Below are 26063 nucleotides of genomic sequence, written 5' to 3'. Positions count from 1 at the left end.
ATAGGCTATTACAAGATATTGAATATAATTCCCTGTGTACAGTAGGCCGTTGTTTATCTATTTTATATATAGAAAAATATGGACCACTTCACGAATTTGTGTCATCCTTGCACAGGGGCCATGCTAATCTTCTCTGCATCATTCTAGTTTATGTGCTGCCAAAGCTGAGCATGACTTTTCTTTCTAATTAAAGTTATGTAACTCAGCTTGGCTACATGTGCAAAGAATCTCTGCAAATTCAGCACATATTTATTAAGCATCTGGAATATATCAAGTGGCAAATAAGAGAGAAAGTCCCTGCTTTCATAGAACTCAGACGCTGGTGGGGGAGACAAATGATAAGCAGATAAGTAATAAAAATAAAAGATAATTTTAAAAGGAAATAAAATAATAAAGGAAAACTTTTAGTTAGAAGTAAATTTATGGTCTTATTTACTTTCTATATGAGGGGGGAAAATAAGGAGTAACTGAACTAAATATTCAACTCAAGAAGTTATAAAATACTTTTTAAGGAAAAGAAGCCCAGGCTTTAGTAATGACAGAGCAGCTTGTATCTGACTAACTCTCCTGCAGCTAACCCTTATAAATTCTGGACACAATATTTTAAAAAGTTAAAGGCACTGGAGAGTGACCAATAGCAAAAACTGGAGGGGATTTGATCCTCGAGAAAAAGAGGTGAGATCTGTGTTTAAATGGCTTTTCCTGGCAGTGTTCCCCAGTCCGCACGGTGTCAGTTGGCTAGAACTGAAGCAGAAAGCCACGGTTGTTTAGGGTGAAGTGGAACTTGGGCTGTACAGTATCTGGAAATTGAGGGGAGAAATTGTGAAGGAGCCCAGAGAAGCCCCAGAGCACCCCAGAATCTGGATATAAACTCTTCTCAAATTCTTGTTTGACCACTGAGCTGCACAGGCATGGGGGGCGGTGGGGGGTACTCCAGGAAGCCTAGGAGAAAATAACAGCTGGAGGCTGGTGAAGCTGAGAAGGTTAACTGCTGACCACCTCAGGGTGGAGTTTGGAGCATGAGTCCTACCACGTTAGAGGGGCTTAGTCACATGTTCTCCGGCTTTTTGTTGAAACCCGAATGGCCGTACCTTAGGAGTAAAACCTACATTCCACTTGCTCTTTAAGAGCAAAGCTGAAACAGATTCACCCTAATAAAATGTTAACCTGAGCTTCCATAAAGTGCTCAGACAGTTAATTGCCTGCTTGATCAAAACTCAGAGGACTTAAGATAACAGAATCCAGGGTCTCTATAGTGTTTTATCCACAGTGGTCAGTATATAATCACAAGTTACTAGATATGTGAAGAAACAGGAAAATTTGACCCAATATCAAGAGAAAAAGTAGTCAAGGTCACAGACTCAGAGGTGGCTCAGATGTTGGAATTAGCAGACAGGGACCATCTCCATGAGCGGCTATCTCAACAGAGAAGTGGAAACTGAAAAAGAACCAGATGAGTCTAGAACTTATAAGTACCGTATATGCAATAAATTCACTTGATGTGGATGCTGCAGAGAAGAGAGGGTCCGTGAACTTGAAGACAGATCAATAGGAGTTATCCAGGTGAAGAACAGAATGAAAAAAATTAATAAAATTAAGAACAGAGCCAGGGTGGCTCTGGGACAATATTAGAAGCAATCTAATATACATGTAATTTGTGTCTCAGAAGGAGAGGAGGGGAAAAATGAGGCTGAAGAATCTTAGAAGTAATGGACAGAAGTTTCCAAATTTGGTTAAAAAAGAATCAGTGTACAGATCCAGAAAGGTCAACAACCCCCAATAAATAGTTAAATACGAAGAAAACTACATATAGACATAGCATAGTCAGATTGCTGAAAACAAGAGAAAATCTTGAAAGCAACAAGATAAAAATGACATTTCTTACAGGGGAACAATGATGAATGATACTTAACTCACTATCTGAGACAGCAGAGGCCGGAAGACAGTGGAACACCTTTAATGTGCTTAAAGCTAGGGAGAAAAAACCTTGTTAACCTAGAATTTTTTTATCCAATGAAAAATCCTTTAAAAATAAAGTTGAAGTAAGGATATTTTCGGAGAAAAGCTAAGCAAATTACTACCAGCAGATATGCACTACAAAAAATGCTAAGGCAAATTCCTTAAACTGAAGAGACATGATACCTTAAATCTACAGGAAGGAGTGACTAGAAATGGTAAAATATATGGGTGAGTAAAAGGAAGACTGCCTTTTTAAAAAAGACTTTATTTTTTAGGTCTAACAGCAAAATTGAGCAGAAGATACAGAAGCTTCCCATAGACCTTGCTGCCCCTATACATGCTTCGCATCCCCCATTATCAGCACCCCCTACCACACCTCAGTGGTACACTTGGTACAGTTGATGAACCTACACTGACACATCATTACCACCCAAGGTCCATACTTCACATTAGGGTTCAGCTTGGTAGTATAAGTCTTCTGGGTCTGGACAAATGTATAGTGACATGTATCCACCATTATATCATGCAGAGTCATTCACTGCCCCCAAAATCTTCTCCACTACCTTTCATCCCTTCCTCCTCCCACCCCACAGTCCCCTGGCAACTACTGATCTTTTCACCATTTCTGTAGATTTTTGCCTTTTCCAGAATGTCATATAGTTGGAATCATACCGTATGTAGCCTTTTCGAGTTTGCTGCTTTCACTTAGTAATGTGTATTTAAGTTTCCTGCATGTTTTTTCATAGCTTGATAGCACTTCTTTTTCGGGCTGAATAATATTCCACTGTATAGATGCATGATAGTTTACTTATCCATTATCCTTAACTGAAGGATATTTTGGCTGCTTCAAATTTCAGCAGTTGTGAATAAAGCTGCTGTAAATATCCATTTTGTATATTTTTGTGTGACATAAGTTTTTAGCTCATTTGGATAAGTCAAGGGACATGATTGCTGGATTGTATGGTAAGAGCATGTTTAATTTTGCAAGAAACTGCCAAACTGTCTTCCAAAGTGGCTGTATCATTCTGTATTCCCCCAGCAGTGAATGAGAGTTCCTGTTGCTCCACATCCTCACCAGCATTTAGTGTTGTCAGTGTTCTTGGCTTTTGGCCATTTTAGTTGGTGTGTAGTGGTATCTCACTTTAATTTGCATTCGTTGATGACATATGATGTGAAGCATCTTTTCATATGCTTATTTGCCATCCTTATATCATCTTTGGTGGGATGTACGTTAAGGTCTCTAGTCCATTTTTTAATTGGGTTGTTTACTGAGTTTTAAGCTCATGGGTCAAACAAGAAAACCTAAGGGAAATTAGAAAATAGTTTGAACTGAATAATAAATATTACAATATATTAAAACTTGTGGGTGTAGATAAAGCAGTGGTTATAGGGAAATTTATAGGTTCAAATACATTAAAAAAGGAAAAAGATCCATTTCCACTTAAATAAACAGGAAAAAGAGAAAATTAACCCAAAGTAAGTAGAAGGTAGAAACCAGAGTGGAAATCAGTGAAATATAAAAGCAGATTAAACAACAGAGAAAATTAAGAGCCCAAAGTTATTTCTTTGAAATTATTAATAAAATTGACAAAATCCTACAAAGCACAAGAAAAGGAACAGAAATTACCAATTCAAGATGGCAAGGAGGATACAACTACAGATCTTACAGCCATTAAAAGAATAAAAGGGGGATATTAGGCCAATAAACTTGACAGTCAATTTAGATGAACAAACGCCTTGAACAATGCGTACCAAAACTGACAAAAAATAGAAAATCTCAATAGCACTGTATCTGTTAAAGAAATTGGATTCATTATCAAACACTTCCTATAAAAATAATTTCCTACAAAGATGGCCTCACTTTTGAATTCTATCAAACATTTAAGGAAGAAGTAACACCAATCTTACACCAACTCTTTTCAGAAAATAGAGGAGCCGGGGGACTTCCCATATTATAAAGTCAGCATAATCCTGATACCAAAACCTGACAAAGACATTATAGGAAAAGAAAATTCAAATCAGTATCCCTCATGAATATAGACATAAAAAATTTAAACAAAAAAAATTTAGCAAGTCATAGCCAGCAATATAAATAAAAGAAATAATACGTCATGACCAAGTGGGTTTATCTCAGGAATTCAAGGTTGATTTTATGTTTGAAAATCAGTGTGATTCACAGAGTAACAGAATAAAAGAGAAAACCAATACAACCATTTCAACAGATGTTTAAAAAAGCATTTGACAAGATTCAACAGCTAGTTATGGTGAGAACTTTTAGCAAACTTGGAATAGAAAGGAAATTCTTCAGTCTGATAAAGGCCAGCTGTGAAAAACCTGTAGCTAATATAAAATCTACGCTTTCCTCCGAAGATTGGGAACAAGGTAAGGATACGCACTTTCATCACTTCTGCATGTACTGGATGTAACAGCCAGCACACTGAAGCAAGAAACATAAATAAAGGCACAAAGGTTGTCTTTATTTACAGACAATATCATAGCCTTTGTAGGAAAACCCAAAGAAATCTATAAAATGACTGCTAGGGCAGTATAGGTGCCCTACGTAAAGGATGCTTCATGATCTGAGAAAGTTTAGTGTTAAGTGGATTAAGTAGATTACAGAATTATACTGTGCTGTGTTCTCAACCATGTTAAATTACTATGCATAAAATGGCTAGAAAGAAAAATCAAAATGGTAATACTGGTATTGCTGAGTGGTAGGTTTATGCATGATAATCTTCTGTATTTTCCAATTTTAACAAAATATTATATATTCAGAAAAAAGTCATGTATCTTTTAAAATTTAGTCAGACAGGAGACTTTAAGGCATTGAAAATTTCTGCTGTTATTGAAGCATGAAACAGACCCGAGACTGCATTTCACAGCCAATTTAATGCTATAAAACCTACATTTTCACCCCAGTCAGAATTATGCTGCATTAATGGTGCCATACAAAGAGAATTCAGGAGATAATTTCCATCATTCAGAAATTTATATTGTAGTGATCTGTCAGGGATCCTGGTTTTGTAGTATTTTTTGTATGAGCTTTACTTTTTTTTCCTATTAAGCAGCATATTCCTTTTTACAAGTTTATATATATATTTTAAAAAGCAAAAGTCATGACTACTGTAAAATTTGGTCTCTTTTTTCCTAATAAAAACATCTTTCTCCGCTGTTTCTCCCTCCAGGGAGGCACAGTGAGACCTTCCAGGTGCGTGATGTGTTGATCTGGGTGGTGGCAACAGGGGCATTTGTGTAGAAAAATTAAGCCATCTGTATACTTATGGTCTGTGCTTTTAATTTTTGTAAGTTATACTTAAGTTTACTTATTTTAGCAAGGTAATTTTGTAACGTATTTCTTCCTTCCAGGCTAATTTTAGGTTCTTTTCTCCTGTGTTTTTATAGCCCTGTACTTAAGAACATGCTCTAACATTTTCATTTCTCTCCTGCTCCAGAAACACATATCGCATGATTGAACAAGATGACTTTGACATTAACACCCGGCTACACACGATTGTTAGAGGGGAAGATGAGGCAGCCATGGTGGAGTCAGTAGGCCTCGCCCTTGTGAAGCTACCAGATGTCCTTAATCGCCTAAAGCCTGATATCATGATAGTTCACGGAGACAGATTTGATGCCCTGGCTCTGGCTACCTCTGCTGCCTTGATGAACATTCGAATCCTTCACATCGAAGGTGGGGAAGTCAGTGGAACCATTGATGACTCTATCAGACACGCCATAACGAAACTGGCTCATTATCATGTGTGCTGCACCCGAAGTGCAGAGCAACACCTGATATCCATGTGTGAGGACCACGATCGTATCCTTTTGGCAGGCTGCCCCTCCTATGACAAACTTCTCTCCGCCAAGAACAAAGACTACATGAGCATCATTCGGATGTGGTTAGGTGTGTATCAGACTTCATTCGGTCTACTGGTTGCTTTTGTCAGAAAGTTTGGATGTGTTTCAGTCCGTTTTTAGAAACTGTGTGGATAGAATATTCCATTAGCAGTCAGAAGGCTAAGGCTTTTAGTTCATAGATCTTGCCCAATGGTTTGACTTCATCTCTCTGAGACTCACCTTTTCTGTAAAATAGGTTTAATGATTGAATTTTTTAAATCTATACTATATTTATACAATGGAATGCTTTTAATCTATTAAAGATAATGTTATGGGTGAGTATTTAGTTACAGGGACAGATCCTGACATACCAAAAAGGAAAAAAAAAAAAGCAAGCTATAAAAGTATACATATAATATGATGCTATTTTTATAAAAACAATAACATAATGGAAAGGTTGGTAAGTATGTACACTAAGTCATTTACAATATTTACTTCTGGTTAGTTGAATTATGAGTGTTTTTATTTTTGTTTTCCTTTATTTTTTAGTACAATGGAAAAATCGTTATTTTTAATTTTAATGCCTTTCTTATAGGCTTGTTAGAATACTCAGATAAGATCATGAATGTTGAAAGCAGTGAGCCATAAATACTTATTAATATAAGGGATTATGATTATTATGAAAAAGTAAAAGTCATAGTGGTACCATTAGAGTTTGTTACCTCTAATTAAGCGTTAAGGTCTGAAATCTTCAATGATCACTGATCTAGATTCCTGGAAATGACCTTTTGCTAATCAGAGGCAAAGAAAATAGGTTTACAAACAGGATGTCAGTTGATTACTTTATAGTGAGTACTATCAAGAGGACAAATCAGGACTAATCATCTGTTTAGGTATTTAGGACTCTCCTTTGTGAAGAGGTCGATCTGTTGAATAATGAAGTTAATGAATAGTAAATTGATTTAGTGACCATGTAATCAAAGTGACTGTATATATTTTAAATCCGGAACACATTAGACAGGAAAGAAATTGGGCTTTTCTATTGTGTAAGTTAATTCGTTCTATATATTTCGTATCCTCGGGCACATTCGTAACTGTCAGGGAACTTGTCAAGACAGTGCTGGTGGAACAGTCTTCTGCCTCTGCAGTCTCCCCTTCTTTTGTGCTTCTAAGTAAACAGCCCTGCATTCTGTTCTGATTATACTCTTAGCTCTGTATGTCTTCTGAGAAACTTTGTATTTCTGAAAAACTTGCAATGAATAGAAAATAACCCTTATAAAGCAGAATGCAGCAAAGCTGTACTTGTAGGGCTTAAGGTTCTAGCTGGAATCATTTAAGCAGTTTCTTTGTGAAAAGAATAATGACAGAATAGCAAAAACTCAAAAAAATTTTTTAAACCAGTGGATGGGAAAAAAAAAGACATTGAGCCAAAGTCTAGCTGTACCTTTTGTGCAGAGCCCTGCCTGCAATTTCTGATGTTATGCCTCTGCTTAAAGGGAAAATCGCATTGGGTAAGCCACTAAGAACATTCAGCTTTATCCAGAACATTAATAAATAACAATCCTAATAAAAATATTGGCAAAGTTCAAAGGACATGTTATATTCCTAATCATGAGAGAAATACTTTACGACACAGAACCAGATGATGGTAGGGTAATGAAAAGGGCTGTGTGGAAGGGCTGAAGCTGCTGACTTGTGGAGACAAAGGCAGACAATGTCAGAAGTTGTACATTGAGGAACAGGTGCAGGCTTTGCACGCAATGTTTTGTTGCCAGGGATGGGTGACTCTAGCTTCATCACCCTGTTTTCTTTTTCACTGTCCTTTAAAAAAAAAAAAGATGCCCAGTTTTTGCTCTTTTGCTGTCCTTTTTAAGTGAAGAAACTGCTTAAATGGCTCCACATAGAGCTGTAAGTTACAAAGTGCAGTCCTGCTGCATCCTGCATTATAGGGTTATTTTCTATGTACTACAAACGGTTCTTAATCACAATTGAAGTAGGGGATAAATGACATGTGGAAAGCTGTCATGGGGCACACTGCTGGAGTTTTTCTTCCTCTTCTTCCACTTGCCCCTTAGCAGTAATATGACTGTATTGTATAGAATAATCCTCTACATGGAACCACAGAGGCTCCATAAATCCTCATTCAAAGAACTGCCACCAAAAAGGAAAGGCACACAGATCAGAGACTTGCCCTGTAAGTGTTCTCAAGACAGAGCACATGGGCACGCTGAACCTGGAGAGAGAGCTGGGGTGAGGGGCCTGGTGACAAGTACTGCATTTCTCTGCAGCTTGTTGTGTGCATTTGCCTTAGGGGCAGTTTTATAATCAGCCACAGGGAGTCATGTATGAATAAATCAGCTGCTACATTAAAGACTGATATTATTCCTCTATTTACCAGGCACAGATGAGATAATTCACGTTGTAGAAATACACATTAGAGAAGGACCAACTTGTGCCTGTGGCTGGGTTGCAGCACATACATAATATTTTCATGTCCTTTGCAGCAGACACCTCTTTTATTGCTGTTCTTCTCCCCAAGTTTTTAATTCTCTCTGAGATAGTTTCTTTCTAATGGCCCCAATCTGTATCTAGTAGATTACCTGAGTTTGTGATGATCACATCTTTCTAGACTTCTGTTTCTGATAGATTCTTTTAAGCTTTTGAGTCTTTTTTCCCTACTTTGTACAAAAATTTAATAATTATATGCCCACCCCACCCCCATTTAGAACATGATATGGAACCAATAATTTTTTAAAATAAAAATTTGGAGGCTGTAGTCTTTTATATCTAATACTTCTGAAGATTCTTAGTAAAAACTTACCATTAAATCATAAAAGATAACTGCTGCTAGTTGAATTTGGATCAATGATAAACTTACTGTTTATGATAAAGTTGATCATTAATATTAATACCACAAAGAAATGTATTCTTTCATTAAAAATAAGCGAGTAGAGCTCATTTTCAGTTTTATGGGATAATCTAGGCCCTGTTTCAAAGTGTTTTTGTGTTATTTGGCATAGCAGTATCCATCCAAATCTTTTACACTTACACATTTTTGCTGTGGAACTGTCCTTTGGATCCCCAGCCTGGGGATGAGTGAAGCCTTTCTAGTCCTGTGAACAGAGTAAGAAACACTGGCCGTTTGTTGAATCTGGTGGGTAACGGTATGGGGAAGCTTCTGTGCATTATATGAAATGTATTTAATGCTCATTCAATCTCTAAATGCCCTGATTTGCAACATATTATTACTCATTAACATTTCTGATAATTCATTAGAAACACTAGTTAAAAATTGGAAAGATTCACATTTTTCTAATGCTTTGAAATATTTTGGATTTTAAAACAATGAAGTCTAGTGCCTGCTATTTAAAGTTACATATTTTGTCTGTGATAGCAAAAACCTTTGTAAAGTATTAAGTTTGCTGAAAAATCCTTGGATTTGTTGCTGTAAGTTCTTATCATTTGATCCTAATTTGGATGCCCTGCCTAGAATGTGACAAAATTTTTTTTCCTTATAATTTTTAAAAGCAGAGACTTTGGGGTCTTGCTTTTTAGAATTTGCATCTTCCTCTTTTAAGATTCTTAACTAACGAAGCACTGTGGTTTGATTTTCTTTTCACAGGTGATGATGTAAAATCTAAAGATTACATTGTTGCACTACAGCACCCTGTGACCACTGACATTAAGCATTCCATTAAAATGTTTGAATTAACATTGGATGCACTTATCTCATTTAACAAGCGGACCCTAGTTCTGTTTCCAAATATTGATGCAGGTAATTGAACTTGGAAAGTAAAGTATACCACCTGCTTCCCAGTTTCATGTTCCTATTTTGTCTTCTTTTGACTGCCCTTCCTTTCTTCCTCGTCTTATCACTGAAGGCCATTCTATTCCAAAATACAATGAAGTTCAATTTTCAAAGGATCACCAGTTTTGCAGTAGATTGAAGAGTTCATGATATTATTGTCAAGTCTAGTAGAAACCTAGTAGGAAAGAAAGAAATATTTTAAAAAATCTCTTATCTCCATGCTAGTTTCATGTTTAGTCTCCTCCCTCCCAATTTCCATCCACGAGAAAATGCAGTGGCCAAGAGATACAAACCATAGAAGTTGAAAGAGTGTCTCTAGGAAAGTAATGATCCCACTGACCACAGTAAAATAGCCATTATTGTTACTTCTTGTTGTCTTATATATGTTAGCTATGCCTTAACTTAATCTTGAGCTTCAGCAGTTTAGATCTGGTTCCCAACCAGTTGATCTTTAACCGTAACCTGACTGATCACCTTACTAGTAGGTGGAACTGTAATCTTTGGGGCTGGTGAGACCTTAGGCAGGTTAATGGGGGGGATACGAGATACAAATGAGAGATGCTGGAGCAGGGCCTGCCACTGAGGGGTTTTCAAATACTTGTTGTTATTAGCTGACTCCACTCATTGCTGAGCTCTGAGGCGTTTTTTGGTAAAGGAGGCAGGACCCCTTCTCTGCAATGCCAAGATGTCACCATCTTACTCTGAAAGAATCCTTCTCTTAGTGTGTCTTGAATCATATTTTCTGTTACGGGAAACAAAGTAGGATGTTAGTGGAAAAAAATTTAAGAACCATTCAACCCAGATTTCATCCAGCTAATGTATCAGTATTTCAGAAACCTTAATATTCTTTTCTAATCCTTTAAACTGTATAAATATTTATAATGTAAGTATATCTCTTGTTCATTATTCACTGGCAGTGTCATTCTGTTTGTATTATACTTTCCTTATTGTATATAAGTTATAATTAGAGATATTTTACCCCTGTGGAAGTAAAGGGTCCCAGGAATGCCTAAATCGTAACTGTCACTCACCTCTCCCTTTCACAGGGCTTTCAATAAAATATATACAAGGAACAACAGGGAAATAGGAGTCAAGGCATCACTTTCTCAGTATCTGACTTAGTACTCAGTTCCCTAATGTAGGATTCCCTGGAAAACAGGTTTAGTGCCTGTGATTTAGACATAAGGCCAAAGAGAAGCCTTCAGCTGAGCTCAAATCTGAGTCTTGGAATAGTAGCACCTTCTGGTGTGCCACACACTGTAGTGATCACAGGTGATGACTGGTGCGTTCTGGCAGGAGAGAAGTGGCCAGACCTGCTCTAAGGAGTTGGACCCTCAGTCTGTTACCTACCTGGCCACAGAGAGAAAGTTAAAAAGACAGAGAACACCTACACGCACAGCCTCTGTTAAATCCGTGGCTCCTGCCACTGGTGAACATGGTGTGGCTGCTGTCCTGCCTTCTAACCAATCAGATTAGCCGTGTTCCCTCCCTTGGGAGGCAGCAGCCAGGAAGGGGTGAGTAGAGAGGCGTTAATAAATATTGCTCCCCCTCATACATCTGTAACTTTTTTAAAAATCATGCATTTAAAATAAAATATCAGCCACAGTATCAGAACCTATCTGTATTTCCTTGGAGCTTAATCCACTTACGTGGGCCTGCTTGCTGTCCCATTGTTCATGTAAATGTGCGTGTAAGGCCCCCTGATCAGCTTGGTGTGTGGAGTGCTGAGGCCTTTCCATTGAGGAGCTCTTGGCTTAAGGGATGGAGACTTTTGAGCCTCTTAATTGTTCTTTAAAGTAAAGGCTTTGCCTAGGGCATTAGTATTTGCTTTGTGGATGCTGTCTGAAGAGACCTCACTGCTGCTGTTTCAAGTTCAAGCAGAGGGCTGACCAGTCATTTTAGATATTCATCATTCATGAAAAGACTAGTAATTAAAATGATTATTTCCCTAATAACTTATGAGTTTTATAGAGGAGATTTCTCTAAGTGGGGCCTATACTTGCCAATGAAGATTGTCAGCTCAGAAACCATTTAACAATTGTTGCTTTTCATTTTCACAGGGAGCAAAGAGATGGTTCGAGTGATGCGGAAGAAGGGCATCGAGCATCATCCCAATTTTCGTGCAGTTAAACATGTTCCGTTTGACCAGTTTATACAGCTGGTCGCCCACGCTGGTTGTATGATTGGGAACAGCAGCTGTGGGGTACGAGAGGTTGGTGCTTTTGGAACACCTGTGATCAACCTAGGGACACGTCAGATTGGAAGAGAAACAGGTATTTACCTTTGCTTATATTTCAACTGACTAGGCTTAACACCTGTGTATGAGCTATTATCAGGTATGCATGGATCAGTGCCGGCATACGATTTTATCGGTGAGTGAGTGAGGTTAATGATCAGTTGTAGCCTGAAGTCTACAAATAGCACACGGTGATTACCGAGTTTTTTTAGGGCTCTTACATTTTTGTCTTTGTTTTACCAGAGCTAAAAGTTCCTTAGTTAATTATGGCCTTTGATGGCTGTGTTTAAGAGAGAATGTGGTTGTGTGTGTTACAGCTGTGTAAATGCTAGTGTTCATTTTTCTGGGCCCAGTAGAGACCCTGTAGTCAGTACTTTGGAGCATGGCAAATCCAAATAAGAGGCCGCTAAATAACTAAAGTATAAGTAGGATGTCATTAATGAATTTGCTGAACTGAGAGAGATCTCATTATTAACATTAGTTCAAGTTCTTATGCTATTTACATGCAAATATATTTCTGTAGCTACTGGGAAAATGTAGTTACTGGAAAAAGAACTGGACTGGCATCCAGGAGATTAGTTCCAGCTCTGCTCTTTCTCCTGATTCGCACAATTGCCACCCTAACTTTCTGTTATCTTTCAACCTTCTTTCCCAACATATTACTTTGTTCCCTACTTCACAGAAAATAGAAGCCATTAGATGAAAATTCTTTCGGTTTAATTAATGCATTCATTAAGAAAATATTTAATAAGTACCTGCGAGGTGCTGGGCACTGGGATTCAGACTAAACTAAACTGGACTAAAAAGGGCTGAGCTCTCATGTAACTTCCATTCTAGTGTCTGGGAAGAGATGAGATGGTAGACACACACACACACACACACACACACACACACACACACACACACAAAGAAAAGAAGAGTCTATGATTTCTGTGTGCTGTGCGGGTTACAACACAAGGTAGGGTAAGGGTTACAACACAAGGTAGGGTAATGCTGGACTGGATGAGGGAAGGCCTCAGGTAGGAGATGATGCGTAAGCTCAGATCTGCACGACGGGGAGTCAGCTATGTGAGGGTCAGGGAAAAGCAGAGGGAAAAGGCCAGTGTGAAGACCCTGAGACAGGAACAAGCCTGATGTGTCTGAGAAACAAGAAGGGCCCGTGTAGCTGGAGAGGAAGAGTGGTACAGGATGATGAGAGAGGAGGAGGAGGACCTTTGTAAACCAGGGCGAACAATCTGGGATTTTTTCTAAGTATGATGGGAAGCCATTTTAAGAGAGGATAGCACAGTATGACTTGAATTTAGAAAGATCACTCTGGCCGCCCCGTGGAGAGAGGAGTGTGGTGGGGCAGGAGTGAAAGCAGGGAGACCAGTTAGGAGGCGTTCTTTCAGTTCATGTGAGGGATGACAGTGGCTGAGACTACACTGTAGTGTTAGAGATGGAGGAAAGTTAGATTTGGGGTTTGTTACAGCACTTGCTGTGCTTAGATGTGAGTGGTGCGGGGAAGAAGGGAATCAGCAATAACTTAGATTTTGGGGTTGAGCAGCGGGGATGTGCTTTCCTGGTACGTTGGCTTCTGAGGAAGGAACAGTTTGGGAGGGGGCAGAATTAAGAGTCCTGTCATGGCCATGTTAAGTTTGAGATTATGGCAGATAAGCAGCTAAGATCCAAATCTGAAATGATTGGCATATAGATGGTGTTTAGTTAGGATATCAGTTCAGCTGCTGTAACAGAGAGACCCAGAATAATAGTGCCTCAAATAAGTTAGATTTTCTTTGTTTCTCGCTGGTGTGGCAGCTCTGCAGTCATCAGAGACAGCCTCCCTCTGTCTTTATGGTCGCTCCAGCTCTTGCTGTCAAGTCCACATTTTAGCCATTGGGGAAGGAGGAGAGGGGAAGATGTCCTTCCCTTTAAAAGCACAACCTGGAGATCGCAGGCACTTCTTCACACGTCTTCAGAATGTTGTCACATGGCCACGTCTAGCTGCCAGGGAAGCAGGAGAATACATACAGTCTTTAGCTGGATGATCAGTGCCAGCTAAGAGTTCTGTTATTAGTACAAAAGATACTGAGGATAATGGTGCATTCTGCGAGAAATGGAGCCCAGGACCAACCTCTGGAGCCCTTCTGATGAGGAAGGAGAGGCCAGGAGGGAAGACTGGAAAGGAACTTCAGCAAACCAGGAGTGTGGTGTCATTAAAGCCCAGGAAAGAAAGCGTTTCAAGGAGATGGTGCTGAATGCTGCTGAGAGTTCAGATAAGTGAACAGAGAATTGAACGCTGAATTTGGCACCGAGGTCTCCTTTCAAAGGCAGTGTGTACTTTCTGTCACCACACTTCCATAAACACATGTCCTCCATCCTCTACACCTGCCTTTACATTGGAGGGGCTGGGGTGGGATCACTCCTGCCGGTCCACTGCTCAGCTCCCTACCTGTGTTCTGAATCCCCTGCCTTCCCAAGGACTGTCAGTCTTCCTTTCTCTTACATGTATGCTTAGCCTCTTCATTTTAACATGCCTAGGCCTCTTTTACCTTAGAAACAAAACAATACAAAACAACCCCTTCCCTGACCCCACGCCTCTCTCCAGCCACCACTGTTCTGCTCATCTCTTCTTAGCCAGGCCTATTGAAAAACATGTCACTGTCACTGTATTTACTCCCTCAAATTGGTCAGAAAATATATGGGGAGAAAGTGACTGCCTCAACAGCTGACTGGCTAATTGACGAACTGACTGACCAGCTTATTGAACTGAGTAGATGGAAGGCAGGGCAGATGGAAAGAGTGGACATTGCTGGAAGAGTAGATGAGTGGTAGGTGGCTACTGGATTCATTACCTTATTTACTTCAGTAAACAAAAGCATGATTTCTGCTCTTTGGAAATAAAGAAACCTAGAGCCCTTAAGTATTTGATCTATGGAAATACTGCAGGGAGTGCTTTGAAAGATAGAAAGTAGAAAGTTCTCTCTGATAGAAAACTTGTTTGAAGTCTTCTGGGTTTCAAGGCTAATTGTGAACACAACACACTGCTGATTCTATATTCTATGGTTTTTCCCACTTCTGAATCATTGTAACATCACTGGATTTACCTAGGGGAGAATGTTCTTCACGTCCGGGATGCCGATACCCAAGACAAAATATTGCAAGCACTGCACCTTCAGTTTGGTAAACAGTACCCTTGGTGAGTGTATATATATATATTTTTAAAAGTGATTTAAAAGGAGGAGCTGCCTTGGGCACCATTTTCAAGCTGTCATCACTGTTTAGTCATCCTAACAGCTCTCATTCTACAACCCTAGGGTCCCCAGCTGCTGGTGAGACAGGGCTTGCTAATATACCTCCTATTACTCTACCAAGGAAGGGTTCCAATGGAGAATAATTTATTTGTCTCAATTAATATAGCATTTCTGTTAGGAAATACTGCTTTAGCCTACTTTGACTTTCTATAAGTATTAGAGAATATAACTGATTTTCTTTAAAAATAGTGTAGTTCAGCTTTCTAATTTAGACTGTCCTCCTTTCTATTTCAAATTAATGAGGTCTTCCTGTATTTGAATCTTTTTTTTCTGAAAATAACTTTTTCCTCCATGAAAGTAAAAACAAAAAGTACAAAAGCAAAAAAAAAGTACTGTCCCAAACTATGATTTATTCTGAAATTGGCTTAACAAAGATAATTTTTCTTTGATGATTCAGGCATTTTGTTGGTATCTTAGGCTGGAAATAGTTGTATGTCAATCAACAGTGTATTAGGTATTCCACTGATAATGTGAAGGTGTTTAGTTACAGTGTTGCTAAAGAGATCCAGAGGTGGTTATTTTAAAAGGAAGAAGCACACACTATTTATTACCTGAAGTCTCAGATTCCATTAATACCATGTCCTTAATATAATTAAATATGTATGAGAGAAACATTTTAATTTAATTGACTTTTTGGACATTGCAGTTCAAAGATATATGGGGATGGAAATGCTGTTCCAAGGATTTTGAAGTTTCTCAAATCTATTGATCTTCAAGAGCCACTACAAAAGAAATTCTGCTTTCCTCCTGTGAAGGATAACATCTCCCAAGATATTGACCATATTCTTGAAACTCTCAGCGCCTTGGCTGTTGATCTTGGTGGGACGAACCTCCGAGTTGCAATAGTCAGCATGAAGGTAAAATAATTCCTAAGATCTTAACTTTATATCCCATATAAAACAGTTGATTTTTTAAAAGTGTGGTTGGAAAGTTGGACAAGAAACATACACAAGAGCTTATAATTGTTTGCCCACAGTATTGACTCCTGGATCCTTCACAATGTTTGTCTCTCTATTTTACTAATCACCAACATTTTAAAGAAGTAAAATAATTGGAATCCAAGTTGGTGGACTTGAGTTGACAATGGGAGACCCATCAGGTACCAGAGAGGGCGTCTGCCACCCAAGAGACCTGAAATTCTGTACTCAGTGACAACTTGGAGTATGGAGCATGCTGATGACTCTCACTGACCAGAGGAGGGTATCTGCAAATGGGGAGGGGAACTGCTTCTCCTCTGGAACATGATTTTAGTTGAGTACAGTGTACCTTCAGTCACGTAACCAAACCAGTACCACAGTGTTGACAGAGCGTTCATAGAACACCATGTTGTCCATGTTAAAATGATCTCTGTAACTTAACAAGGAAGAAGAAACCTACCAGAAAAATCTTTGTTTGAAACATTATAGCTGTACGAAGTTTGGAGGATTTTAAACAGAAAGTTGTTTAGATCAAGTAAAGAAAAGCAAAATAAAACATGATTTTATCTAGTGAAGCCAAAAGGTCTCCTTTAACCCTTTAAAAAATGCTAATGGGAGAATATTTTCTTAACATAAAGATGATAATTTTCCATATCAATGGCCAATACCCTTTGTAGTGGTGAAATTCTAGAGGCATTCCTGTTAAAATGAAGAGGAAAAGAAGGATGTATTCTGCAACATTATTTAACATAATTCTCAAAGTTGTGAAGGGAATAAACCGAGGAACAGACAGCAAAAATGGCGATTGTGGACTGGATAAAACAAAAAATATTGTTTATAGACAATATGAATAAACCAAGAAGCTCGTGGAATTAAGACCATTAAGTAAAATGGCTAGATATGATAAATATATAAATATCAATAACTTTCTACTTATATGAAATTGTCCGCAAAGATTTGAGTTTTCCATAGGTGAGTATTTATCAACCCTGATTGCACATTAGCATTACCTGGAAGCTTTAAAAATTATATGGATGCCTGGCTCCCAACCCAGACTTAACTAGATGCCAATCTCTGGGGCGGGGCCAGGCATCAGGATTTGTTCAAAGCTGCCAGGTGATTCTGATGCAGAGTGACGGCTGAGAAGCACAACTAGGTTTATTTTTAATGACAGTCGTTACTGACAGCTCTAACCCTTGTATGTGAACAAAGATCCATTAATAACAAGAATGGAAAAAGAGGTCTTGTTTAGAACAACAGAACTTCTAAGAATAATCTAAACTAGAAAATTATGTGATGTATATAAAGAAAATTATAAAACTTTAAAATAAAAAGGCTTGAATAATGTCCTGGATGGGATTGCTGAGTATTTTTTAAATGTCAGCACTTTCCAAATTGAATTGTAAGTTTAATCTAATTCTAGTCAACATTTCAGTGAGAGTTTTTTCAAAGTTTAACAACATTATTCTGAAATTTACTTAAAATAATGCACAAGTGAGAAGAGCAAGGAAAAAATTTAAAAACAAGATTAGGAGGGACTATCCTTGACTGATACTAAAACATGTCACCAAGCACAGTAATTTAAACATCATGGTGCCTTACCGTTATTGGCTTCAGTTAAGGGAGCTAATTAAAGCTTAACTACTTAGGATATTTACTTAGTTGCTTTAGTATTTAAACAAGGAAATTCCGTCATCCTGAAAGAGTAAAATATGACCTTTTAATGAAGACTTGGATTAGCCAGCGTTCAATTTATGCTTAAGAGAGGGCCCATCTGGTTGGCTGTGGAGTTGTCATTGCCTCAACAGCCATATGGCAGGTTGGCTTCCCAGGAAACTACTTGGGTGTATCCCAGGACTGGCCCAGGCCAGGCAGTGGCTCCCTTCCCCAGCAGTCATCTAAATCTGCAGTACTGTCCTAGAGCGATGTCTGATTTAGCTCAAAAGATTCATTGTATGCTCCTTAGCTAAGCAGTGAGACGGACCTGTTTTTTCTCTTTTAGGGTGAAATAGTTAAGAAGTATACTCAGTTCAATCCTAAAACCTATGAAGAGAGGATTAATTTAATCCTACAGATGTGTGTAGAAGCCGCAGCAGAAGCTGTCAAACTCAACTGCAGAATCTTGGGAGTAGGTGAGATTGTGAATTACATGTCCAAGCAGTGTTCATTTTCATGTACAGAGTTTGCCGAGTTCTGATGCATGACGGAACATCAAGTCACTGTCTGCCCTGTGTGTAGTGGCTCCAGGTTCTGTCTGTGGAGCCCAAGCATGGGGACTCCCTGGGACCCCAACAAGCATTATGGGAGAAGCTTTGATGGAATGATCAGTCTGTGAGGAGCCACAGATTTAGCTCAGAGCAGCCTTGTTTCCTTGCAGTGCTTATTTGTCTTAGATCTTGGGTGGGTTAATTTGTGCTCCAAGCCTAGGAAGTCAGCACACTTTTCTGAGATTGCTAATCAGAATTACTCTCCTTGTGTTTTTGGTGGAGCTCAGGCATTTCCACAGGTGGCCGTGTAAATCCTCGGGAAGGAATTGTGCTGCGTTCAACCAAGCTGATTCAAGAATGGAACTCCGTGGATCTCAGGACCCCCCTGTCTGACACTCTGCATCTCCCCGTGTGGGTGGACAACGATGGCAACTGTGCCGCCCTGGCGGAAAGGAAATTCGGTCAGGGAAAGGGCCTGGAAAACTTTGTGACGCTTATCACAGGCACAGGTAAGAGGAGAAGGAGAAGGTCTTTGCAGGAGCCAGCGCGTGTGTTGGGGCACGTGCCCTCACTACTCGGCCAGGCAGTGCTGAGCTCCGCTTTCACCTTCACTGCCTGCTTGAGCAGAGCCTGGTAGCAATCGCTCAGGGCCCACCCAGGTCTCCTCAGAGCATGTGCGTGGCCCTGTGCAGGCTTGTGGCTGTCTGCGTTCCCAGCATCTGGTCAGAGCCGTTCAAGCCCTTCTTCCCCAGAGCATCTCATCTCTCATTCCCCAGCTTTTCCTCCCACTCTCTTTGGTTAGTGTATTGTTCGTCCCATCTGTTGTCCGTTGTCCTAGGCAGCAGAGCCTAATACATATATCTTTAAATGTTTTGACAAATGCCCCCTGGGTTGCCCCCTGAGCCTCAGGAGTTGGAAGGTGGGTGAGATAAAGGCAGGACTGAGCTGGTCCTCTAGGAGCCACCAGGCAGGTCGAAACTAACCAGTTCTTTGAGAACAGGGTTCATCTGCCCCCTCCGGTGCTGCCATCTGTGCTGGGAATGTGGGCTGTTACTCAAGGCCACCGCCAAGCTGAGGGGTGAGGAGTGGGGCTGATGGGACCAGAAAATGCCAGATATCTATTTAGATTCAGTTGTTTTTTTCTTGATTATTCCCCTGGTTGTTGCAAACTTTTGGTTAGTTTCCAGAGTTCCAAAAAAGTTGATTCTGACCATTTTTGCCAGTTTACTCATTGCTTTAGCAGAGGGATGGAATTTTGGAGTTCCCTACTCTGCCACTTCTGCTGATGTCCCGATTTGTCTTTTAAATGAGGAAACAGACTCAGCTTGTAAGTGGTCGAGCCAGCATTTGGTCCCACACATGCCCAACTTCAAAACTTGGGTGCTCTTAAACTCCACATTATGCTGTCTCCCTGCACTAAGCTCATGCCCTTCTCTTGGTGTCGGACACAGTTTTAGCAAGCTTGGCTATCATTTCCTGGTTCAGAGCAGTAATAACCTGTAAATTAGAGGGGTGGGGTTTGACTCAGTGCCACAAGAAGTAATAAATGGCAGGACAACTCTAAACGCAGAGCCTATTAGAGTGAAACGCCCTTTACTCCCTAGTTACTCCTGAACTCCATGACAAAAGGTAGTCGTTGATATTCATAATTATTTGAACCATAGATTTTTATAGACATGGTGGCATTAAGAAGAGGCAAAGTCATATTTTATATTCCATTTAAGAAAGCAGGTGGTATATGATACTTTTAGAAAGATTGTCTTATCTTGAGTTCCCCCCAAAGCAGAGCTTGAGAGAAGGATTTCAGAGTGTGGGTATTTTATTTTGGAGGTGATTCTGAGGAGCGGCAGTGAGGGAGTAGGAAGAAGGCGAGCCATTAGAGGGTGTGTTGTTAAAATTGCCTTGAGGGGAGTGGGGGTTGAAATCTACCAGAACCTCCCAGGAGGCCTGCAGAATACCATCCGGAGTTGTCCACTTAATCTGCTGGCTCCCCTCTCACCTTGGTTGAGGGTTGCCTCTGGGCACTGTGCTTGCATGGCTGCTAGGCTCTTACTTTAGTGCTGGAGAAGACCTTGGTGAGAACCACGGGCAGCGTGTGCTGGAGGTGTTACACTGTCTTCGTGAGGTGACTCTGAGGTTGCACGGACTGTCTTCCACAGCTGTGGTTGAAACCAGCCAAGTACCTGCTAAAAATATTTCCATCCAAAATGATTCCAGAGAAAGTTTTGATACTTAGTAAGTTTCAGCTACCTAGGAGAGTAGGCACTACGTAGGAGCTCACAGTCCAAAGCTTTGCTGCACAGACCAGGCATGGCCATAGCACAGTTTCTGTTTCAGATGAGGGGCCACATCAGTGACTGTCGTCTCTCGCTGTAGGAATTGGCGGGGGGATCATCCATCAGCATGAACTGATCCATGGCAGCTCCTTCTGTGCCGCGGAGCTTGGCCACATTGTGGTGTCCCTGGATGGACCCGACTGTTCCTGTGGAAGCCATGGGTGTATTGAAGCCTATGCCTCTGGGATGGCCTTGCAGAGGGAAGCGAAAAAGCTCCATGACGGTCAGTTTCTTTCACCTGTGCAATTAAATAGCCAAATGGTAGACAAGTCCTTCAAAGTAGATATTCCAAAGAAAGCTGAACACTGAAGCCAGAACATTTCCCCTTCTCACCCCCTAGAGGAGAAGCAGCTGTCTCCTTGACCTGCACTCTTCCTCTCCAGCAGCGGAGGTGGACGGGTGCTGAGCTCCAGGAGAGCAGGGGAGATTTCTTTCATTGTTTTCTCAGCCCCTAGCACGGGGTGGGTACTTTATATAGATTTTAATGGAGACCTAAATGGATGAACATAGTACAGTTTTTGAATTCTGAGGGGTCTACTTGAATTACAGCTGTTTCTGGACATGTTAAAAAGTCAGGATGGCTTCTAGTCTAATACAAGAAGGAGTCATTTACTATCATCACATGGTGTGTAAGCACAATGAGAATGACAGCTAAGGAACGTGGATGCGTATGGGAAGGACCCCAGTGTTCCCTCTGCACACAGGGAAGGGAGCTTTAGGCTGCTGTCCTGGGAGTCTAGTCAGAAAGTAAATAAAATTAACAAGGCAAGTTTGGATGTGCAGGGGAGCACTTCCAAGTACAGGAAACAGTGGTGTTGGTACATGCAAGGCAAGGCAGGCTACAGTGTAGCAAGAGGTAAGCCAGGACTAGCAGCTAATGGAGAAGCCACTGAAAAGTTTTAGGGAAGAGACACAGATCTGAATTTTAGATCCTTCACCAAACTGTAACTTTCATTTCCTAGGGGGAAAATGGTAGTTGAATGGAGGATGACTTCAACAGGGACAATTCTAGGGTGACTTCCAGTTTCCTGGTTGGACGCCTTTGGGGTTGGGATTGTAAGAGGGGGAACAGGTTTTGGCAGATGAAGGTTGGGTGCCAGTGGGACACCCAGGTAGAAATGTGTAGGAGGCAGCTGGCTACAGGGGTCTGATTCAGGGGAGGACTGGGCTGCAGGTGGGAATTAGACCTCTGCCTGCGATTTGGAGTGAGGGTAGAATCCTGTGAAACATCAACATTTGAAGGCAGAGAGGAAAGCCAGGAAAGGGTAAGGTCACAGAAGCCAGAAAGGGAGTGTTTCTGGGAGGGTGAGTAGTTGCTAGTGTCAGGTGCTGAGGAGGAGAAAACCAGAAAAGTTCACTGGCTTTGACCATGAAGAAGGACATAATTTGAAGCCCTAAAACTTATTTTTTCAACCTTGTTTTTATCATCACCCCCACTAAGGAACATATACCACATATAGGTTTATCTGTTTATGTACTCTCTGTATTAAAAGATTTTTTTTTTGCCCCCAAGAACCAGTTTTTGCCCCCACAGGGGTAAATGCATGTCTTAAAAGCTCAGTCAAGTCATGGGAACAGAAGCCTAGCTGCCCTGAGTCAAGGGAGGAAGTGCTGGGAGGGCATGGAATCTGGGAGCCGATGGACAGGAGACAAGGGAGCTGAAGTGAGGCTGAGAAGGCTGGAGAGGAAGAGCAGAGGAAGGGTGGTGGAGTCCTCACCAGGAGGCCCTGGGGACGGGGGAGGAGATGAGCCACAAAGCCCAGGTGGAGGGCCCAGGGAGGGAAAGGAGCGAGGGTGGGAAACAGACGTGTGTAGAGGCAGGGGCAGAAGAACAGGGAAATCTTTTGGTAGCAGGGGCGAGGATAGACCATTTGAGGAGGTGAAGGCTTAGAAGGGCAGGGAGCCGGAATGGGGGAGCGTGGCTAGAGTGAGACCCGGGTTGGTGTCCAGGTCTGCATGCTTGGGGTTTCCTCCCATCAGAGCCCGAGAATAGCAGATGAGGAGGGAGATTGATCTGGGTTGGTGACTGGCAGAGTGAGGGGCAGAAAGACAGCGACTATAGATGACAGTAGAAGTATCTACAGCGTCGGTACGATACCACAGTCTTACAGCGAAGAGAAATGTGTGGAGGGGATGCGACAGTGTCAGGGAGGGCAGCTAGTGGTGGCAGCTGAACCCAGGTCTGACCATTTCCTAGGTGCTGTGCCTTCCTGCCAAGGTGGGGCACTGACAGGTGATGCATCACTGCATCTGGGATGGAAAAGGAAGATGAACTCAGAGGAGTTCTGATAATTTGGGGAAAAACACCTCAAGGAAGGGAAAGTGAGGGAGGCTCTGGTCAGAGTTGAGAATTTTCTGGTTAGGGAAGTTCAGGATGATGTACAGCAGGCAAGCAGAGGCCTCCGGCAGGGGTGTATGGATGTTTCTGAATGATAGAAAGATGATCACAGCTCATGAATGACTGCTGCTTCTCACCTCTGCTCCAACAGAAGACCAGCTCTTGGTGGAAGGGATGTCAGTGCCAAAAGACGAAGCCGTGGGCGCACTCCATCTCATCCAGGCTGCGAAACTTGGCAACGCGAAGGCCCAGAGCATCTTGAGAACAGGTGAGCCTACGGCTGCGAACAGCTCTGCTGTCGGGGGGAGCCCTCAGCCAGCCCGGGGCTCCCGCAGGTGCCCGGCCTCCCTCAGGGCCCACACTCTGCACTGTCTGTCCAGAGGTGTCTTTCCTGCTCACTGAGACAAAGGGTGAATTGCGTTCAGGGTATTTGGCAGCATTGCCTTTTAAAACAGGATTTTATTTTGTTTTACAACTATGAAAAATCTACTTGTTCATTTTCTAGAAATTTAGAGAAATACAGGAGAGTAAGAAAAAGTATCTTTTAGTTTTACCATTCAGAGAGATCAAGTATTAACATTTCCTTCCAGTCTTTTTTTTTCTCTCACATAGTTGAGATCACATAGTATAGTATACATACAGTTTAAACCCAGCTTTTTTCATTTCAAAGTATCACATGATCATCTTTTCATATTAAGGATAAATCACGAACATCTTTAAAAGCACTGCTTCCCATGAGGTGGTGCGAATAACTGTTCTGGCCGGTGCTCTTTTCCACCTTTGACTTTTGTCTCCCTGAAACTTATTTTAATTTCTGTTTTCCTGTAGCTGGAACAGCTCTGGGTCTTGGGGTTGTAAACATCCTCCACACCATGAATCCTTCCCTTGTGATCCTCTCTGGAGTGCTAGCCAGTCACTATATCCACACCGTCAAAGACGTCATCCGCCAGCAAGCCTTGTCCTCGGTTCAGGACGTGGACGTGGTGGTGTCAGATTTGGTGGAACCTGCCCTGCTGGGTGCGGCCAGCATGGTTCTGGACTACACGACTCGCAGAATCTACTAGGCCTCCCGGGCGTGGAGGTGGGCCAAGCCTCGTGAGCTCCTTGGTGGAATCAGGTTGTCTTCTAGACGAGCATTTCTTAGAAAGCAAATTTGGTATTTAAATTTGTTCTTTGGCAGGCGACTTTGGTGGGGAAGTTTTTGCTTTTAGTCTCCTCTTCCAAAGTCATTTTCCCAGCCCTCACTTTTGTAGATGCTGCTCTTTCTGGGGTCACTTCAGCTCAAACCTTGTAGGGACCAGTCACGGTCTTCTGTGCCAAAAGGAACTACAGTAGTAGACGAGGAAGCCTTCGGACTCTGCTTACTGCATGTACCACTCAGACCTGTGGGCCTTGCTTGGGTATGACTTTGATACTGGAGTTTGGATTATTAATCCTTACTCCTCTGACCCAAAATTTAGAACACAGAAAGGGGTCCAGTCAGGGAACAGAAGGAAATCTCACCATGAAAGGCTTAAGTAAACATTTTAAAAAGTTTTATTGAGGTATTTTTTAAAGTGCACAATTTGATAAGTTTTGATGTATGTACATACCTGTGAAACCATGACCATAATCAAGACATTAGACGTGTCTCACTCCCAAGCGTTACTTGTGGAAAGATGTTATTTGTTATTACTCTTGCAGAATCATGAGCAACTTTAGACCAGGAATCTGAATTACAGTGGCCTTAGTGACCTTGTCCTTATCTTCTTAAGGACAGCTGAGAAGCCACTAGGACTTACAGCCTCTGAAAGGAGATTAACCATCCCAAAAGGATCTTTGCTACTGACTGGCAGGCACCTCTCCCTTCAAGAGCTTTTCAGACTATGCTGACTGTGATCCTGGAGTGCCTGTACATATGGCAGTGTTTGCTGTGTGTCATACCTCAGGCCCACATCTGTGAATCCGCATTCTTGCTAAGTAAGATTCCATGCTTGCACTGGTGTCAAGATACAAAGGCCAGGGTTCTTGCTATCAGTTTCAACCTGGAAGAAACACTAACAGCCACCATTTTTTAAGTGCCTACTGTGTGCCAGGCTCTGAACTTGGTGCTTCATACATATTATTGTAAGTTCTCACAACCAGTAAGGTAGGTGTTTTAATTCCCATTTTATAGAACTAAGTCTTAAGTGGCATGCCTAAAGCCATGTGGCTAGTGAGTCTTAGAGACGGGGTCTGATCCTGGGTCCCTCTGTGCTCTTCTGCTAAGCCACACAACCTCTGTTCACATTAAAAACTTTCAAAGGGCAAAATATATTCTAATTTACTCCAGGCTACCAAAAGCTTTCACGAGAATGCCTGCTTATTAAATGACTCGATTTATCTGTGACATTGTCTTCTCAGAGGTGTTTAATAAAATATTCCTGTATGCTGTGGAAATTTGCCAGTACAGTATTTGGTCTAGTGGCAGGTTTTTATGGGTACTTTCAGATGATCTAAAAAAGCAGATGCACATGGGTTTTTTAGATTATTTTAGGGAAACCTGAAGGTTTCTACAAAATAGAGGAATCAGTATCTCATGTGAACTACTTCCTTCCTAGTGGATTAATGTTAAAAGATAGGCTTGCTGATTCCTAGAACTTTATCAGCTCTGAAATAATCTCCAGGTCCTGGTTATTTTTGAAATGTTCCTCATTGATTCCTGGAAAGGAAGCTAGGTGGCTTGGCCATCTGTCTGGGGCAAGCTGGGGTACTTGGAAGGGGCATCAGGTGTTCCTTGGTGAAATCTGTAGCCATTTGATACACCAGACAGTTGCATTGCTACCAAGTTTCATACCAAACATTTGGAAGGATGGTATTGAATCTACAACCAAATCTTAGTTTTTATTAAATTAATGGAAAGGCTAAAATAATATATTCCAGCATAATTATTACATGTAGTTAAATGATCACATCTTAATTTATTTTAATGTAAATATTTTTGTTACTGTTCTGAGTCAAATTCCAAAGAAAAAATAAATATATTTCCTTGTGGAAATTCTGACATTTTTGTATTTTTGTTTTGATCTTAATTAGCTCATTAGCTAAAAGCATTTCCCTTCCCCCCAAAATTTTATATTGTTGCATTGCTTGCTTTTTGAAGGTTATATAACT

General features: G+C 41.0%; 1 protein-coding gene and 1 non-coding gene across 6 annotated transcripts in view; one reads left to right on the top strand and one right to left on the bottom strand.

Annotated features, from left to right (window-relative positions):
- Nucleotides 1–25953, top strand: part of GNE (glucosamine (UDP-N-acetyl)-2-epimerase/N-acetylmannosamine kinase) — a 46385-nt gene extending 20432 nt beyond the window's left edge. For all 5 annotated transcript variants that reach the window (XM_045515190.2, XM_045515191.2, XM_074361831.1 and 2 more), the window contains 10 exons: nucleotides 5412–5863; nucleotides 9419–9571; nucleotides 11665–11877; nucleotides 14931–15018; nucleotides 15780–15990; nucleotides 18053–18182; nucleotides 18545–18766; nucleotides 20634–20816; nucleotides 23083–23199; nucleotides 23760–25953. In XM_045515190.2, coding sequence (XP_045371146.1) covers nucleotides 5412–5863; nucleotides 9419–9571; nucleotides 11665–11877; nucleotides 14931–15018; nucleotides 15780–15990; nucleotides 18053–18182; nucleotides 18545–18766; nucleotides 20634–20816; nucleotides 23083–23199; nucleotides 23760–23995 — 2005 coding nt within the window. In that variant the 3' untranslated portion in view covers nucleotides 23996–25953. The remainder of the gene's footprint in view (nucleotides 1–5411; nucleotides 5864–9418; nucleotides 9572–11664; nucleotides 11878–14930; nucleotides 15019–15779; nucleotides 15991–18052; nucleotides 18183–18544; nucleotides 18767–20633; nucleotides 20817–23082; nucleotides 23200–23759) is intronic.
- Nucleotides 73–174, bottom strand: LOC123616309 (U6 spliceosomal RNA). Its single transcript, XR_006724297.1, has one exon. It is a non-coding gene; the product is annotated as a U6 spliceosomal RNA (small nuclear RNA).
- Nucleotides 25954–26063: the final 110 nt, after the last annotated feature.

The sequence above is a fragment of the Camelus bactrianus genome, chromosome 4, assembly GCF_048773025.1.
Source record: "Camelus bactrianus isolate YW-2024 breed Bactrian camel chromosome 4, ASM4877302v1, whole genome shotgun sequence".
NCBI lineage: Eukaryota > Metazoa > Chordata > Mammalia > Artiodactyla > Camelidae > Camelus > Camelus bactrianus.
This window is presented reverse-complemented; position numbering and strand designations above follow the sequence as displayed.